Raw genomic sequence first — 20,271 nt, 5'->3', positions numbered from 1 at the left:
GGGGATGGTTTAGATGTGTCATTTAAAGTTGAATATTCCTCAGTCTCTTATTCTTTACATCTTGGTCAGGTGGGAGTCTATGTGTTAATCACTATCTACTGCAAATAGAAGCTTCTCTCCTGGGGGTTGAGATAAGCATCAATTTATGATTATAGACATATGTCATCAAGAGTTAGTTTATCACTGTGGCATTTCATTTATCAAGATAATAGCATTAGGTTCTCTTCTAGATAGGTAATATGACCTATCTAGCCAGAAGTTGTAAACCAATAATTGTGCCATGTATGGGATCCACCAAACTGGAAAATCTAAAATAAATGAATGGATATATATACATATATCTCCAAAAAGAGTTAAAGCAAGATAGAATAAATAACCCAAACAGACCTATAACATTCAATGAGACAGAAGCAGTAATTAAAAATCTCCTACTTAAAAAAAGAAATCCCAGGACCAAACAGAATCAGTACAGAATCCCACCAGGCCTCCAAAGAACTAATATGACTATCAATCTATTTTACACCTAGAAAAGGAAAAAAAATCAAACTTCTTTTTTGAAGTCACTGTTTCTGTAGTACCCATACCAGACAAAGATACAACAAAGAAAATATTATAACACAATATTTTTGAAGAACAGAGAGGCAAAAATTTTATTACTTGCAAACTGAATTTAAGAACATATTACACAGATTATCCACTATAATCTAATATCTCATAATAATTTCCTCCCAACTTCATATTCTCTCTCTCTCTCTCTCTCTCTCTCTCTCTCTCTCTCTCTCTCTTCTCTTCTCTTCTCTTCTCTTCTCTTCTTTCTCTTCTCTTTCTCTCATGATCACTGAGTCCATTTAGTGATAACTGTATGTGTAAGGTATGGGAGCATAGGATGCCTCTTTGGGGTCACATTAATAAAGAAACTAGCTCTCACCAGTTACCACACACACAGTAGCCATCAGTTGCCAATAGTCATTTAATTAAAGGTGGGACTTCAGCATCCCCCAACTCATCCATGATGAAATTTTGGCTTGCTTGATCTTGTACAGTCTTCTGTATACAGTCCCAAATGGTGTGAGTTTGTGTGTGTAATGTGTTGTGTGTATGTAAAGTAGTGTTTTACTTTAATAATCCACTCCCTCTGGCTCTTATGTTCTTTTTGCATTCTCTTGCATTTTGATCACTGAGTACTGGGAAAGAAAGTGTGATAGAAATGTCCCATTTATATCAGAGCACTTCACCATCTCTTATTATCTTCACATCACCTGATTTGGGGTCTCTGTATTAATCATCATCTATTGCAAAAAGAAGCTTCTTTGATAAGTGTTGAGAGATGCATGAATTTTTTTATCCCACTAAAATAAAAACTATAGAAGAGATAGATGAATGTCTAAATGCAAAGATGAATAGAGGTGATGTAAATAATTTAAGCATGCATAAAATCCGTGAGATAGAAGCACTGACTTAAAAATCTCTCACCTGAAAAATAGAAAAGAAATGGCTTAGTTTCTAGATATGTGTGATTTACCAATGTTAAATCAAAGGGAACTAAATAATTTAAACTGATTTATAACCACAACAAGATAGTAGCAGTTGTTAAAGATCTCCCAATTAAAAAAAAAGATATACAACCCATGGCCATAAGGACTTAGCACAGAATTGTGCCAGACCTTCACTCAAATAACACCAATACTCCTCAAATTATTATATAAAATAGGAAAAAGAACATCAAAATTCTTTTTTTTTTGAGACAGGGTTTCTCTGTGTAGCTTTGCACCTTTCATGGAACTCGCTTTGTAGATGAGACTGGCCTCGAATTCAGAGAGATCCACCTGCTGCTGCCTCCCAAATGCTGGAATTAAAGGTGTGCACCACCACTGCCTGGCAAGAAGGAATCTGATCCCATTACAGATGGTTGGGAGCCACCAGGTGGTTGCTGGGAATTGAACTCAGGACCTTTGTAAGAGCAAGCAGCACTCTTAACTGCCAAAATTCTTTATATGAAGCTAGTATTACCTTAATAACTAAACAATACAAACATCCAACCAAAAAAGGAGAATTGTAGATCAATCTCCTTCATGAACATAGATGAAAAATTCTCAATGAACAATCTGTAATCTGAAGTTAAGAACACATAAAAAGATGATCCACCACATACAGGTTTGCTTTATTCCAGAAATGCAGGAAGGTTCAATATGTGTAAATCAATAACAGTAATTCAACATTTAAGTAGAACAAATAGATAGAAACCAAATGATCATATCATTAGATGCAGAAAAGGCCTTGAGCAAAATGAAACATTCATTTATGAAAAAAGTCTTGTTGAACCTAGGGATACAGGGATACAGCTTAACATAATAATGGAAATATATAACAAGCCCACATCCAATATCATGCCAAAGGAGAAAAACTCAATACATTTCCACTAAAATCAGAAACAAGACAAGGATATCCACTCTCACAACTATTTAACATAGAACTTAAAGTGTTAGCTACAATAATAAGATAAAAATGGAGAGCAAGTGGACAAAAAAAGTAAAAGGAGAAGATGGAGAATACTTAATTCTATCCATAAAAGACACTAAAGACATATTAGAAATGTGCCAAAGCTGAAGAAAAATTCACCAAGGGAGCAGGGCACAAACGTACCACCAAAAGGTATCATTTCACTGTACCAATGGCAAGCAAACTAAGTCAGAAATCAGGCAAACAACAGTTACAAAAAAAGTCATAGAATGTATTTATCCAAAGAAAGTGAAATATTTGTACAATTAAAACCTGAAGAAAGAAACTGAAGAAAATACAGAAAAATAGCTCCCATGTTCATAGAATGGTAGGACAAATATTGTGAAAATGGCTGACTTAGCAAAAGCAGTGTACTCATTCAGCATGATCCTGATTAAAATTCCATTGTAATTCTTCACAGAAATTGAAAACAAAATATCAAAATTCCAGTGGAAACACAAAGTACCAAGAATAGCAAAATAATCTTGAATAAAAATGTTGGAGGTATCACCATCCCTGTTTTGAAGTTATACTAAAGAGATACCATAATAAAAACAGCATGGTACAGGAATAAAAATATACATACTGATAACTGAGTAGAATTAAGGACCCAGGCATTGACCCACACTCCTACAGCCATCTGATTTCTAACAGAGATAAAAAATGGAGAAGAGATAGCATCTTTAACAAATGGTACTGGTCATATTGCATAGCTACATGTAGAATAATGAAACTAGATGTTTATCTTTCAGCCTGCACAAAACTCAACTCCAAAAGAATCAAGGACTTCAACATTATGACCAGATGCCACATATTTACTAGAGGAGAAAGTATGGAATATGCTTCAGTTTGTATGCACAGGAAAGGACTATTTGAACAGGACCCCAGTAATTCCAGCATAAGATCAGACAAATGGAACCCCACAAAACTGTTTTTTGTTGTTGTTGTTTAGGGTTTTTGTTTTGTTTTGTTTTTTGTGGGTTTTTTTTTTGAGACAGGGTTTCTTTGTGTTTCCTTGGTTGTCCTAGAACTAACACTATAGCAGCAGGCTGGCTTCAAACTCACGGAGATCTGCATGCCTCTGACTGTCTCATGCTGGGATTAAAGGCAGGTGCCACCACTGCCCGGCTAGTTGGAGTTTCTATTGCTGTGAAGAGACACCATGATCATGGAAAACCTTACAAAGGAAAACTTTTAACTGGGCCTGGCTTACAGGTTCAGAGGTCTAGTCCATCATCATCATGGTAGAAGCATGGTACCACACAGGCAGACACAGAGCTGGAGAGGTAGCTGAGAGGTCTACTTCTGGATCAGCAGGCCCCAGGAAGAGGGAGGTATAGAACTGACTTGAGCACAGTGACACCTTTATTGTGGAAGTAAACCACATCAACCTAATTGGACTTAAGGACCACTCAAAATAGGAGAGAATTCATGCCAGGTACTATAAACATAGCCAACTACCCCTACCTAGTGAGTCAATAACCCAAGAGGAGAACCTAGAACGGTCACTTTATAAAACCAATGTAATCTCTGTGTTGTACATGCTTGTCCTCACTCCCACAGATGAGTGTGGCTCCTACCACTCATCAAAGAAGCTTCTTTTTGTAGCAGATGACTACTGTAAAGATCCAGAACTAGTCAAGATGCAGAGAATAAGTGACTGTGGCAGTTAATATGACAGTAAGAGTAGAAGGTCCAGGACACCTGCTGTGAGAGAGTGCTTCCTATACATGTCAGGGAAGCTGTACTATTGGTGAAATTATTAAGGTCACTCCACTTAGTTAAAAGGAAGATTTATTTAGTGGGCAACTTACAGAAAGGGAAAGGTAGGTCGCAGGGTCTGGGGAAGGTGTATCGCAGTCCAGCGGTGTTCTCTGGAGCTCTTCTTGGTCCATCTTCACTGTTTAGGGTCCCGGCACAGAGAGAGCACTCGCCCATCCAGCTCTCAGGTCTCCAGGCACCTCCCCTGGCCCCAGCATGACAGTTGTCAGAGTCTCAGTGGGGGTTGGAACTTCCAGATCCAAGCTGAAATGGCTACCCACTACACTGTACCCATGAAATAATATGACTGACTAAATAAGACTGGTATAACATGCTATTGAGGATATGGAACATTTCTTAGGCTCTCATGTAAGATTCATTGCTACAGGCAATCAATGACTAAGGTTAGCAGAATAAATGGTAATAAACATTAATGTGAATGTGATGAAAAGGGAAATATTGATTCTCTGCTGGCGGTATTGGAAACTGGTACAGGCATTGTAGAAACCAGTGTGGAGGTTGCTAAAGAAGCTAGAAATAGATTTGCTGCAAGATCTAGCTGTACCACTTTTAGGCATATACTCAAAGGACTTGATATCCTACTAAAGGGTTAATTGCTCATTCAAGTTCATTGTTATATTCATGACAGTCAAGAAATAGGTCAGGACCTGTCCCTGATGCATGAGCTGCCTCTTTGAAACCTCTTCCCTGTGTTGGGATGCCTTGTTCAGCCTTGATGCAGTAGGGAGGAGCTTGGTACTGCTGCAACTTGATATGTTCTGCTTTGTTGATTCCCAAGGAAGAACTTATCCCATCTGAATGGAGAGAGAGGAGTGGATGGGAGGGAATAGAAGGGAGGTGGGGGAGGGAACAGGAAAAGAGGAGGAAAGGGAAACTGTAGTTGGTATGTAAAATAAAAAAGAAAAAATATATTAAAAATAAGGTGAAGGTAAAAATAAGTGTGGTATATTTATACAATGGAATATTATTCAGCTGTTATGAAAAATGAATTTGTATTTATTGTTAGTTTTTCCTCCTAGCATTCCATCCTTCATTCTGACCTTTCTTCCCATTCCACATAGCCATAAGGAAGCATACTACTCTAGAAGCTTCCTAAAATATATACACAAACATATATAAAGAATTTATATGGAGTTACCCTATAATGGAGCAACAATGCCCATACCCTTACTAGACACCACAGACTAACAAATTCAAAGCCCAATACTAGGAATGGATTGCCTCTTTTGGATTTGTTGGCCAGTGAGTTCCTCCAAATCCTCAAACATTCAATGCACTTGGTTATCTTCCAGAACTTAAGAGTAAGGCTTCCTGGAGCCTGGTGATTGGCTGTGGATCTTTACATCTGCTTCCATCAGTCATTGGAGAAAAGCTCTGTGATAACAGTTAGGGTATTCATCAGTCTGATCTCTGGGGCAACACTGGGTTTTTCTCTATCCCCATGATATCTCTCTCTATCATGGTATCTCTTTCATTGCTTCCCCCTCCATCCTTGTTCCAATCATCCCATTCCCTTGTGTTCTCATCCCCTATCCCTTACCCTCCATTGCTCTTCCCTCATCCCCAGTTTACTCATGGAGATCTCATCTATTTCCCTTTCCCAGGAAAATAAAAAAAGAATAAGGTCTTAAAGCTGAAGACATAACATATTTGAGTTACAGAACACATAGAAGGTCAAGCTGGGAGGTTCTATGGAAAAGAAAAGTAATATCAAATCTTTACCAGCTGTAATCCCTGTGAGCTATAACAGTGACCTGCCAGGCAATACATGCCCACTGGTACAATAGTGGTATTTATGTCAGGTGTTGATATTGGGACAAATAATCTGTAACTAGATAGGACATAGACTCTATAAAAACCTTATAATTACTTTGCTAATGAGATATATTATTAAACTAACTCCTAATGACCCATAATTACATGAATAAATTTATACATCTCTCTAAGTCATCATAGAAGGCTCTTTCCCCTGTATCTTTTGTTTCATAGTTATCATTTAATTATATTTCTCCTTTCCATTTCCTCTACCCAATATGTCCCATATACTACCTCTCCACTCTCCTTCAAATTAGTGACCTATTTTTTACTAGTTCTTATTGCATGCATATATGTAAATGTTTTTGTATGTTTATACATATGTAAACATAACCTATTGAATCTGTATAATGCTAACTGTATGTATGTTTCTAGGGTGACAATTTGGCACTGGACCACCAGTTGGCATTTGCTTACCTGGGGAAGAACATCTTTCCCATTCCCAGCCTTCTTCAGTTGTTCATGGTTCTTTGTATACTATTGAAGACTCAGGATTTTCTCCACACAGCTTGGCATGTTCACTAATGGCATCTTTGTTTTGCTCACATCTTTGAATAGCTCACATGTTCAGCATGAGCAGTCACATAAGTGAGACTCTATGGGTATATCTCCTGATATTACTAAGAGATGCAATCTCAATGACATTCTGGCTCTTAGCAGTTCTTCTGCTCTCTCTTACAAAATGTTGCTTGAGCCTTAGATGTGGGAGTGTTGTGTAGGTGTCCACTGGGACTGGAGCTCCATGTCTCTGCATTTTGATTGCTTTGGGATTTTTTTTGTAATGGTCTCAATCTGCCACAAAAAGAACTTTCCTTGATTATGGATGAAGACTACACTTATCTGTAGATATGAGGACAAATTTTTAGAGATTGTTGTTAGTGATTATGCTGCTTTATTAAATCAGTGCTTGTAGATTCTCCTCCAATAACCATGACATCACTAGCTCTAAGTAGTTAGCTAAGTTTCTAGTACCAGGAAAGGTCTATCTCTTGTTGTATAATTGGAGAGTAATTGACTACCACCAAGGTATGTGTACCCTACTGCACCGTTATGATTATTTTTGCTGGTTATTGATGTGATTCATAGGTGTCACAGCTGTGTAGGACTCTTAGTTTCCTCCCTCCTTAGGAAACTTTCATGGATACTTTTGATGCCATGAAAGGTAGTCCTCAGGGAGAAAGCTTTCAGGTCAGTTCAAGATCAGGTCTCCAGGCCCTGGTCCTCAAGTGCATGGCATCTTCAGCAGGAGAGACTTACCTTCATCTTTTAGGTGAGTAACCAAAGGCAACAACAACAGGTTGTTTGGGGGAGTCTCTTGGACATCCTAGCCAAAAATTCAAAGAGAGCTATAGAAGCCTCTATTTTATAGTACATGATGATTATCACAGAGACTGTTGAATGCTCATCCATAAATGAGATATACATATCACACCATCTTCCAAAGGCTTAGGGCTCATTGTGAATCAAGAAACAGAAAGACTGTAAGTGCCAGGGGTGGTTTATCAGTACACAAAACCACATTTTTCAGACAGAGTAGGACAGTTGCACATAAGAATCCATAGCAGTTGAAATAATATGTATAAGATCTTCACAAGCTTAAGCCAGAAATATGTTAGCATGGAGAGAGGAGCTGAGGCACAATATTCCACCCCTAGTTAAGGAGGTATGGCAATTGATAGCCTCTGGGAGAGGGAGAGGGAGAGGGAGTTTTCTCTAAGGGTGCACTTCCTGGTAGGATACCAGGTTCCAGTGGATGATCACACCTCCATGAGTATATGGACTTTGTAGGTTAAAAAAAAACACAAAACAAAAATAGAGGACACAAAGTTGTGTGAAGCAAAGGGGGTATCTCTGAAAGGAGTAGGGAGAATGAATCATTATGATCAAAATATAGTATGAAACATCCTCAATGATGGTGCACATCTTTAATCCCAGCACTTGAAAGGCAGAGGCATGAAGATCTCTGTGATATCTAGCCCAACCTGGTCTTCAGAGTGAGTTCCAGGATAGCCAGGGCTACAGTGAGAAACCCTGTCTTGAAAAAAACAAGGAAATATCTCAAAGAGCTAATACAAATGAGAAAAACAAAATCATGAATGTTGGAAGAAATGGATGAATTTGTAAACAATTGTCTTTATTGAGGTAATCTGGACACAGAAACATAAACATTTCATGTTTTCTCTCATATGTGCATGGGAGCTTTCATTTTGCAGATATGTAAGTTTGTTTTGCAATGTTAGGAATTTATAAATGACCATGGGAGAGTGGAGATCTTTCAAAGGAGAGGAGCTAGAATAGCCATGTAAAGGGGAATAATAATGGAACAGGAAGGATTCCATGAAGTGGGTGATAGAAGGGCAGGGTAGAGGAGGGAGTATGGGGAGAGATAATTAATACTGAAATCCTTCTGAAAAAGACACATGAGAACAACTAAGCTAATTACCCAACTCTGAAGAAAATTTCTAAAATATATACATATGTATGTATATATACACACATGTATATATACATGTATGTGTGTGTGTGTGTGTGTGTGTGTGTGTGTGTTTAAATAGGGTTATCCTATAACAAAGGGGCAATTCCTCATTAGATACTTTATGATGGTAAATACAATGCCCAATAGTGGTACAGAGTAATGATTTTTTGAGTTGTTGGCTAATGGGGTTCAACAGACCCTTTTAGGAGCCTTGTGGCCTAGTTTTAGATCAGTATATGTGTTAGGGGACCAGGGTTGGGGTTCAACCCTGACCTATAGAAGGGTCCCTTGAACGTGGGAGTGAGTAATTGAGAAATGATATTTAAAAATACAGGTGAAGAAAAATACAGAGACACAGGATAGCTTCAGGAGGGCCCTGAGTCAATATCCAGCAGCCTTGAGTTTATTTCTAATAGAGTTTTTATATATTAGCAAAGGGATTGGCAAAAGACCTCCCTTTCTCAAGATCAAAGCACAATGTACAAACAAGTGTAGACCCTACAAAACACCTGGTAACACACCCCATGGCAAAGCATCTTGTGATTAGGCCTTGAAGTATAAGACACCTGATAACCATGCCTTTGCACCCTATTATGCAGCCTTGGAGAGCAACATAAACTCTGACTCCCTGACCTTGAGTCAAACCACAATTGGAAGCTTTGTGGACTTCCACACATATGAATGCATGTCCAATGTGTCTCTGAGAGGCAAGATCCTTGGAGACATTCTCTCACTAGGCAAGAACCAGAGGACCCCAGAACAATACATAATACCGCTGGGATAGTGTGGCATACATGCTCTTCTCTTCCTTATGATGATGATGATTCTCTTGGTGGACTTTAGTTTCACTTTGTCAGTCATGCATATGACAAATGTAATCATTTCCTGAATCCCCACTTTTATTTCTCAAATATTTTCCCCTAAATATTTGTTGCTTCTCAGGTTTCTTATCTAAAAACACCTGCTGTGAGTCTAGACCCTAGAAAATGTTCTGTTCCAGTGGTAACAGGATCAGCAACAATCAAGTTAATGGGCACTAAAAGGAAGCAACACAGGTGATGTTAACTGTGTCTTCCCATTCTGGAAAAAAAATACATTAAGAATGGTGTGGCATTATAAAAAAAGACAAGTACCTTATCAAAGTTTACCCTTTATAGAGAGGCTTAGGTGTATAGGACCCTTTTGTAGAACAAGGAAACAGAAAAATACAAGCTAACTGTATGTCCATAGCTAATGACAAATCAACCCTGTTTCTGTAAATATGATTTGTTAAGTTTTAAATAATATTATTGTTCTTGAGAATGTGTGCCTATGTCTATCACCTTTTAACTTTGTAAGGACAGGATGTACTTGGTTCAATATTTAGCCAAGTAACAAAATATGGAGCATTGTTTTTCGTTTAAAAGTTGTTTTGATTTAAAAGTTTAAAAAATGTTTTTATCAGAGGTTAATTCTAGGTTGGGTATAAAAATATGTTTGTTTTTAAAGTATGAATAAAGCTGGCTTGAGCTATTGGGAGCTGCCATGCATGAAAGTCATCTGGTGGTCAGACTCTTCTTTATGCTGACACCCCTTCCCCATCTGAGGACCTGAACCTAGCTGAGTCAGAACCCTGGCAAGACCCCAAACATTACAGGCTGTTATGAAACCTATAAGATACAATAAGAATAGAACCAATAGACGTTGTATACATTATAAAAATACAATGTATTAAATTGTTTTATGCAACAGGATATAAAGAGGCAAAGAATCCACTAATTTCTCAATCTATGAATCTGGATGTCTTTGCAGTTCCAATACAGTGTGGAAGTTCTGGAAGTTCCATGGAAAATTACTGATTCTTAGTCCACATTTGAAGGCCAAAGATGCTTGAGTATCTCATCAGAGGATGGTGGCAGCAGCAGTCATAGACACATTTGCAAAGGCAGGTAGGTGACAATATTTATTTTTCAGACTCCAAAAGCAACACCCACTTTGAGGTCAGGTCTCCCCACTTCCCTACCTCAGTTAAATTTCTTCTCTTAATATATAGGTGGGGCCATTGTTTCTAGGACTCTGGACAGAAAGCAGTACATCATGGAAAGAGTAAATGGCAAAGCGAAACCACTCACAAAATGCTTAGAAAATAAAATAAAGAAATAAGATGGAGGCAAGTTCCCATTATTCTCCTGAGTGTGTGACCACATTACCCAGAGATCCTCTGCTAGTCTTCACTTCTCAAAGATTTCACTGTCCTTCAATATTACTGTACTGGTGACCAAGCTTTTATCACTTGGACTTTTGGAGGTACTTAAAATCTAAACAACAGTGGACATTCTTTTGCATCTGTCTTACACCGTAGACTTTTCTCTTAACCTGTTTTCTTAGAACAACTCATTGAAGAATCTGGAACATGAGCCTAAATTTTGTTTGTTGCTTCTCTGCTGTTTTGTTTCATATGTTATTTTTTCTCTTTACTATAAACAGATGTTAGAAAACAGGATAAATCATTCTCTTTCAAGTTCTCTTATCAGAAGCCATAATAAGTAGAATAGTATACCATTCTAAGTAGATTAGTTATCTTATCTTCATTAACAACATAATCTTTGTTTTTGTGATAGTACCAACTATTGATATTCATTGGCTAGGTCATGAATAGAGTTACCTACTGGTAGCCATAGAATGTTGCTATAAATTTCTTCATAGAGAGGGGTATAAGCAACATCTACCCACTCTCCTAAGGTCCCAAAGTAAACCAAGGCATGCATACTGGATAGTTTTGTGCATCAACATGACACAAGCTATTGTCATTAGAGAAAGGAGCCTCAGCTGAGGAAATACTTCCTTGAGATCATCGGTGAGACATTTTCTCATTTTGTGATCAATGGGGGAGGGCCCAGCCCACGGTGGGTAGTGCCATCCCTGGGCTGTTGGTCTTGGGCTTTATAAGAAGGTAGGATGAGCATGCAATAGGAAGCAAGCCAGGAAGCAGCTCCCCTCCATGGATTCTGCATCAGCTCCTGCCTCCAGGATCCTACCCTGCTTTGAGTACCTGTCCTGATTTCTTTCAGTGATAAACAACAATACTGAAGTGTAAGCCTAATAAACCCTTTCTAGCCCAATTTGATTTTTCATCATGGTGTTTTATCACAGCAATAGAAAGCCTAACTAAGACAAATTGGTATCAGGAGTGGGGTATTGTTGTGACAGACCTGGCCATGTTTTGGGGAGGATTGTGGAAGGGCTTTGAACTAGAACCATTGAGTTTTAAGAGCTAAGTGGGGTATTCTGTGGAACTTGGAAGAAAGAATGTTAAGAATAGTACAGAAGATTGAGGCCTGGTTTGTGAAATTTCAGGGGGAATATTGAAGACTCTACCAGGACGATTAGTTTGAATTAAGGTTCTGTGGTTCTAGTTAGTGGGGGCTGAAGAATCACCTGTGATTAACAAGATACAAGAAATACTAAAGCAAAAATTTGCTTTGCTGGAAGGCTTGATGCTGGTTGGCTGGAGCTAAGAATTTAGGGAAGGTCAGTGGGGAGGGGATTGAGAGCTGTGGAGGGAGGAGAATCTTCAGTGTTGGGTCTTTCTCTCACTCCCATTACGGCACCAACCTATGAGTAAAGGAGATTGCCATTATGAACCATTTCATTAACTGTTTTTGCCAGTCATTTTTGTTCTATCCTAGGTCTCTGGGCTATCCAGCCTCTGGTTCTTGGGATCCAGGCAGTGTTGGGCATGTGCTCCCTCTCATGGTTTGGCACTCTGGTTAAACCAGTCATTGGTTACTCACCCCTTCAAGTTCTGTGCCACAATTGCCCTAGCACATTTTGCAGTCAGGACAGATTGTAGGTGAAAGAGTTTGTGGCTTGGTTGCTATTCTAGTCAAGTACAATATTTTAAAAATATTTTTGATCTACATTGGTATAATCTAATATGTAGATTCAGAGGCCCAACTATGATTTCACATCCTATCATTTAAATACTCATTAATTTACAACTACAATATACTTTTACATTAACATTTCAATAATGTACTTTTGCATATTTTCTACATATTCATAGTTTTATCTTTCCTTATACCCACTTTAGAGAAATATTTCTCAAATGATTTCATAGATTCACTTGTGTTAGTGTATTTTAAAATCTTTGGCTAATTTTTGCTCTTATGAGAAACTATTTGGAATGGGTAAAATTATAAGCTCAAACACTTCAGGATTTCATACATTGTTAATTTTTTCTAATATTCATTGATGCACATCAGTCATTCAATACTCATTTAAAGATATTCTAGTAAGATAAGCAGTGAAATTAAATATGACACTATGAATTAATTGGCATCTGAATACAAGAACTATTGCAAAATAACATACATGAAAACACACTGAATCTCAATATATCAGGAATATTTTGATGATAAAATCGGTGTCACTTCTAACTAATAACTATTACCTCAAATTTTGTGGCTGAATAAAAATGGATAACAGTGAACTCTCTTTACATATATAGTGAAAGAGTTAGATAATGTTCAAAGAAGATTAAAGTGTGGTAATTTTAAATTCATGAAATATATAACAGTGGAGCAAAATGATCGGTATAGAAAATAATGTCATCCAAATAGCTTTGGAGAGGCAAACTTTGTATTTTTGGAAGATTATAAAAATGTCATCAAACAAACTAGTTCACTTATTGAAGCATGAGGTAATAAAATCTGAGCAATACAATTAGGATTCTGCATGCTATAAGTAAGATAACAAAATAAGCTTAGTACTTTAAAAATGTCTTCAAATTTATTTTATTATTCTATGTGTATGTGCTTGGCTCCATATATGTCTGTGCAGCACATGGGACCTATGAAGGTCAGAAGAAGGCATCAGATCTCCTGAAACTGGCATGACAGATAGGTATCAGCTGCTATGTGAATGCTGGGAATCAGACTCAGGTCCTCTGGAAGAGTAGCCAGTACTCTTAACCACTGAGCCATCTTTCTTTTTTGATTGCACACTTGAAGTAGAAACTCAAGCAGAAAAAAAATACAAATTGACCTCAAATACTAATAATGTATAATATAGTAAAAATTGAGCCTAGGAATTAATTTTTCTTCTCTTGAGAAACTGAGTGAATCTTGGTTAATAATAAATTATAAAGCAGGAACTTTAAGAGAAGAAAAGTCTGTGTTGATCTTAACATAATGATGCTTCTTGTTTACTTACCTCTTACATGTATCCATGATAATGGGATGGTTGTAATAGTGAAAATTACCACCAGAAAACCTACCACATTTGCCATATTTGCCATCCAACTATTGTATACAGAAAACAGGGGATCTGAAATAGAAACTAAGAAAGTTTAAAAAAATTAGAAAATTAATGAGGTTGTGTGCTGTGGGATAATGCTCTTGTACACTGTAAAGATTTGTCACTCCTATTGGTTTAATAAAATGCTAATTGACCAGTAACCAGGCAAGAAGTATAGGTGGAGTGACCAGATCAGGAGAAGGCTGGAAAGAGAAAATGCAGAGATGGAGTCACCAACCAGACACAGAGAAAGGAAGATGAAAATCCTGGACTGAGAAAAGGTACCAAGCCACGTGGCTAAACATAGACAATAATTATGAGTTAATTCAAGCATAAGATCTACTTAGTTATAAGCCTGAGCAATAGACCAAACAGTTTATAATTAATATAAGCCTCTGTGTGTTTATTTAGGACTGAAAGTCTGCAAGACCAGACAGGACAGAAACTTCCATCTACAGCTGTGTACTAGACAAAGAGAAGTTAAATGATATAATTTAATATCATTTTACTACATCTTAAGATTCTTCAGAGATGAATGTGGTGATAGATGCCTAATCAGCATTCAGGAGGCTGAGGCAAGAGGATTGATTCCAGCCTCTGTTACATGAGAAATACTATATCAAAAAAAGAATGGAAAGGAAAGGAAAGGAAGGAAGGAAGGAAGGAAGGAAGGAAGGAAGGAAGGAAGGAAGGAAGGAAGGAAGGAAGGAAGGAAGGAAGGAAGGAAAGAAGGAAGGAAGGAAGGAAGAAGGAAGAAAAGAAGGAAGATGAGAAAAATAATTTAATCTATAGAGACATTGTTTTTCTGCTTAAATGGACTGATTCAACCAGTTCTCACAACTATATGAAATAGATATTTTATATCCTATTATTAGTATCTACTATTTGATGCAGCAATATATGAAAATGTGAGGAACCTCAGAATGAGTTGAATGAATTTTGTGTTTAAGAAAAATATAAATATTTAGAGGCTATACTGTAGTAAGCAGAATTGTTCTCCAAAATATTCACACCCACTCCTTGAAAATTTGCAACATGTTATATTAAATGGAAAAAAAGGAGTCTTCTGATGTCATTAAAGCTAAAAACCCTAAAATAAGAAGATTATTTTAGTGAACACTATAATAATATAATAAACTCTTAAAAGCAAAGACTTTCATCAGCTAGATTCAGAAAGAAGACACAAAGTGATGTAAGACGGAAAGACATCTGACCCATTATTGTTTGCCAAGTCTCATGGGAAGACTATGATGTAATTCACTCAGGTTCCACATGACAGCAGGAAAATAGGGCACTATAACCGCAGTTGTAAGAAACTATCCAACAATATTAAAAAACTTGGGAATGCACAAACCAAGCTCTAACTAGGATAGAATCATACATGACTGACCAAAAAACAAAAAAGTCAATGAAATTATTCTTAATGATATTCTGCTATGCTCATAGATAGGTGCTTTGCCCATTCATCATCAGAGAGACTTCCTCCAGTAGCTGATGGGAGCAGATACAGAGATACACAGCCAAACATTAGGTGGAGCTCAGATAAGCCTGCAGAAAAGGAGGCATGAAGTAGTGTAGAAGTCAGAAGTTCAATGGCACTAGGAAAACAAGTAAGCAAACTCAAAAAGGCTCACAGAGATGGGAGCAGCAACCACAGAGCTTGCATTGGTCTGTGCTAGGCTCTTTGCATATATTCTGTGGTAGTTTAGCTTGAGTATTTGTGGGCCTTCTAACAATGGGAGTGGTGGTATCTTGCCTTGGACTCTTTTGTCTGCTCATTGGACACTTTTCCTTCTACTGGGTTGCCTTACCCAGGCTTGGTATGAGAATTTATGCTTAGTGTTATTGTATTTTGTTATGCCATGTGAGGTTGATATCACTGGGAGGTCTAATCTTTTATGAAGGGAAATGGAGGAACAGTGGATCTGGGGGAGAGAGGAGGTATGTGGGAGGGGGACTGAGAAGAGGGGATGGAAGGGAGGCTGTGGTCAGGATGTATTGTATTAGAGAAAATAAATAAAAATAACCAATAGGATTGTATAATCTATACAATTAGAAGCTATCTAAGGCAAGTACCTCGATTCTTCCCAGACTCTCAGAAAACCCAGTGTTTAGTCTAGTGAGCCCCATTTCAGGGTTCTGATGACAAGAATTATATGAGCAAATATATTTAGATTTGACACTATGTTTAGTTCAATTTATTGTGCTTGTCAGAAAAAGTGTACCATGGAAAGGACACAATGAATTCTAGAAATACAGCCTGTAGAAATGAGGACATATGAATTTCCTGTTAATAATTCACATTAATTTTTAAGGTGGCAAAGTGAACTACAAAAGAATGTTGATATGTGGGGAAATGGTTGTGAAGAAAATGAGATGTTCAGTAGAGAGAAGTCATAAAAGAGGGACAAACAGGAATCCTGGCCTGAAGAGCATAATGAAGGAAACCACAAAGCAACATGGAGCATCAACAACAAAAGAAACTTGACCAAACACAGTAACCAACCCTTAAACTAAGAGGGGGCATGAGGAAGGAGAGATTATTTAGAATTATCAAAACAGAGGAGAAAAATAAAACATAACAAGAATTTATAAAGTCTATATTGCATGGGAGACATAATCAGACAGGTGGATTTTTACATAATAGGGATTATGGGAGGAAAAGAGAGATTATTTAAAGAAATAATGAATAAAAACTTCACAACTCTAGGAAAACATAGAAGCATCAGGCTACACAATGCTCAATGAAGTCCAGTGATTTTCAACCCAAGGAAGCTGTCACCAGGACATACTATATACAAATTGTCAAAAATGAAAGAATACCTATTCATACAATAGGCACCTGTCATAACATTTTTAATCAATAAATGGTGAACACTTAATAGATCTAGGTAATATTACCTAAGGAAAAAAATATGACTATGTCATGAATCTACAACACAGAATGCAGTACATACAGAGGATGTGAATAAACACAACTGGAGAAAATTCTGGGAGACACAAATATACAATTTAGAATATGACATTCAAGGAATATCTGTGATCATAGAATTGTCAGTATTAAACAAAACCAATGTTAGTCCAGTGTGCTACTACATGCCTTTAATCTCCATGTTTAGGAGGCAGGGACAGGTAGATGTCTGAGTTCGAGGCCAGCCTGATCTACACAGCAAATTCCAGGACAGCAAGGGCTACAAAGAGAAGCCCTGTCTTGAAAAATCAATAATAATAATAATAATCATGATGATGACGATGATGATAATTATGATGATTTTAAGAGACAGTCAAAGAAGGCTGAACAGAGAAAATCAGTTCTCAGTGCCTCTAAAATTAAGAAACAAAGCAAGAAATGGTGATTTGTACTACAGTAACTAAAAGAGAACATGTGAACTAAAGAAGCAAAAGCATGAACCCCATAAGACACAAAGACTGAAAACAGCAGCAAAGAGAGAGGTACAGAACATTCTGGTTCCCCAATAAAAGGTATTGAGGAAATAGTGGAAAGAGAAATCATGGTCAAAGTAAACCCATCATAAACACTGTCAGTCTCCACTATGGGAGTGCTCTGAATTCACCATAGTCCTGGATTTTAATTATGTAGCAGCCTTGATTCTGTTCAGGAGCTTTGCTTCAAAGCAGGAATTTACATGATCTCTTCTACAAGCCCTAGACCCCATATTTGTGCATTGTAGTGCACTATTTAGAATGAATAAACATTAAGAATTCATATTCTTCATGGACAGAAGTCCTAGTGCATTTCCATGTCTGAGTCTAAAAACATTCCAACACATTTGTACAACAGGCTGTAGTCTTATATTATAATCATACCCAGTAGTGAAATGAAGCCCCCATATTAGAGGGAAACAATCCTAAAATTTCATCAATCTATGAGACTTTACTCCAAATGCCAAAAGAATTATGTAAACAAATAGCAAGTTTTAAGGCATTTAAATTAAATAAAATCACACTTCTTAAATGTCCAAATACAAAGTGACAGCAATGGAAATAGAATGAAACTGGCATTAAAACAGACCTATAGGGAAAAAGTAGAGATAACAGAATTGAATGCAGGTATATATTTTCAACTGAAGTGGACAAGGCACTAAGAACACACAATGGAACAGGAGAGTCTCTTAAGTGTACAGTTCTGGGAAAACTGGGTGTCCACACAGGTGAAAGTAAAGCCTTGTCTTGTAACCTATACAAAAATCAACTCAATATATTAAATACGTAAAACTAAGACCTAGGATGATAAGATTCCCAAAAGAAAACATAGGAGCAAAGATGGGTGAAGACTTCCTAAAGATGACCTCAAAGGCACTGTAGACAGCAGAAAGATTAAGCAGAACTGCAGGAAACTAAAATACTTGTGCACAACACATAAAAATGATCAACAAAGTGTAAAGGCACCAAGACCTTCAGAATGCCAGTATGAACCATAGATCTGATAAAAAAGTAATAACACACACACACACTTAAACACTTACATAAGTCAATAGGAAGGGTTTTCTTATTCAATGTTAGGAATATGCAAATTGATACGATGATCAGTTGATTATAAAGGTATCTGAGTACCAACATATGAACCAGCTCAACTCATTAATCCATCCACAACAGCTGACTACAGTTATGTAGTCAATAAAACTGTCCAACTTCCTATAATAAAGAGGAATTGAACACTGGTGGCTCTTGAAATGCCTGAGATGATCTGTATCGTGTCTTTGCCACCTATGTTTCTCCTGCAGAATCTTCAGAAGTTATAACAAGAAGTTACTTGTGTTGTGGGATGTCTTTCTGTATGCTGTGAAAATATGTTGCTCCCATGGGTTAATAAATAAAGCTGCATTGGCCTATATGGCAGGGTAGGATCAAGCCACATGGGAAATTCAAGTGATATAGAAAGAGAAGAAAGGCTGAGTTAGGGGAGATGCTATGAGCTGCAGCCAGAAGAAGCAAGATATGAGAGAACAGGTAATGCCATGAAGCCACGTGGCAAAACATGGATTGATAGGAATGGGTTGAGTTGAGTTGTAAAGCTAGCTAGCAAGAAACCTGAGTCATAGGTCATACAACTTGTAATTAATATTAAGCCTCTGGGTGACTATTTTATAAGTATCTGTAGGACCACAAGTGGGAGAGATTGATCCAGAGAAACTTTTAGCTACATATTTGAAAAGGTGTTCACAGTTTGGTCTTAGTTGCTTTACTTTCTGGGTTGATTGTAAATATAAATGCAAATTGTTTGCCTTTGGTGAAAAAAGCATAGGAAAATTGATTTCTCAGTTCTATAAATTCTAAGGAAGAATTTTTCTTGGGAATCATAGAAGTGTACAGGTCTTTGGATTCTATGAGCCAAAGCCTATTTAGCAAGAGGTTGAAAAATGGAAAAAAAAAATAGAAGAAAGAAATCTCCTCTGGAGACCACTGTGACTCTGAAGTTCTCTTTTGTGATTTGGAAAAATGTGCATATTAATACCCAATCTTGCTCTGCACTGATTTCCACTAACAATTCTGTATACACATTTCCCCTATAAGCTTTTAAAGAATAATATATTGTCAAGTGTCAAAATCATATTTATTTAGTGTTATTCTCACCGTGGACTCTACTACATAGTTACCATATTTCATACTTAATAGAGTCATAGAAAGATTCCATAGTTTAAAAAGCCTCGTGAAATTGCATATATGTGAAATATCTGTATTGAAATTAAATAGAAATTCTTTATACTTCATATATTTTCAGTACAGACTCTATGATACGATAAAAATTGTTAAATTTTTTTTTTTTTTTGGTTTTTCGAGACAGGGTTTCTCTGTGTAGCTTTGTGCCTTTCCTGGAACTCACTTGGTAGCCCAGGCTGGCCTTGAACTCACAAAGATCTGCGTGGCTCTGCCTCCCGAGTGCTGGGATTAAAGGCGTGGGCCACCACCGCCCGGCTCAAATTGTTAAAATTTTTAACCCATAATCATATCTGTATATTTATTATTAAACAGTGAGAAAATATTTAAAGTAAATGAGAGTTGATTCAACAATATTTCCTGAAGCTATGTTTCTTTCTTCTTGTGACAAAGCAAAAAGATCTGGTCCCCAACAAGCTGAAAACACTGGATACTTTACTTAGATCCTCCTGGGGATGATGTAAGTTTTACATAACTAAACAATTCCAAAGAGAGATACCTCTAGGACAACAAGAGAATTAAAGATATGCTATCACCATTAATGCTATTTACCTTTGTTCCGCAATTGCAGATACTTAAGAAGGATTGTTATAGAGAAGGCTATGAAACACAGGAATTGTAAGGCCATCACTAGTATGTCTAATTTATGGAAACATGGTTCACATGTAGATTCACAATCTAGAACAGAGAGAGTTAGAGTTAATAAAAGGAGCTTAGGAGTACATGAGACAGCAGCCCAAAGA

At 37.2% G+C, this 20,271-nt stretch overlaps 1 protein-coding gene across 1 annotated transcript in view; it reads right to left on the bottom strand.

Annotated features, from left to right (window-relative positions):
- Window positions 1-8,786: 8,786 nt before the first annotated feature.
- Window positions 8,787-20,271, bottom strand: part of LOC102904939 (selection and upkeep of intraepithelial T-cells protein 8-like) — a 30,167-nt gene continuing 18,682 nt past the window's right edge. Inside the window, exons 6-8 of the mRNA XM_076564776.1 lie at window positions 20,081-20,206; window positions 13,766-13,891; window positions 8,787-12,166 (exon numbers count right to left, since the gene is read on the bottom strand). Of these exons, the coding sequence (XP_076420891.1) occupies window positions 12,126-12,166; window positions 13,766-13,891; window positions 20,081-20,206 (293 nt within the window). The 3' untranslated portion in view covers window positions 8,787-12,125. The remainder of the gene's footprint in view (window positions 12,167-13,765; window positions 13,892-20,080; window positions 20,207-20,271) is intronic.

Source organism: Peromyscus maniculatus, chromosome 2 (assembly GCF_049852395.1).
Source record: "Peromyscus maniculatus bairdii isolate BWxNUB_F1_BW_parent chromosome 2, HU_Pman_BW_mat_3.1, whole genome shotgun sequence".
NCBI classification, from domain to species: Eukaryota; Metazoa; Chordata; class Mammalia; order Rodentia; family Cricetidae; genus Peromyscus; species Peromyscus maniculatus.
This window is presented reverse-complemented; position numbering and strand designations above follow the sequence as displayed.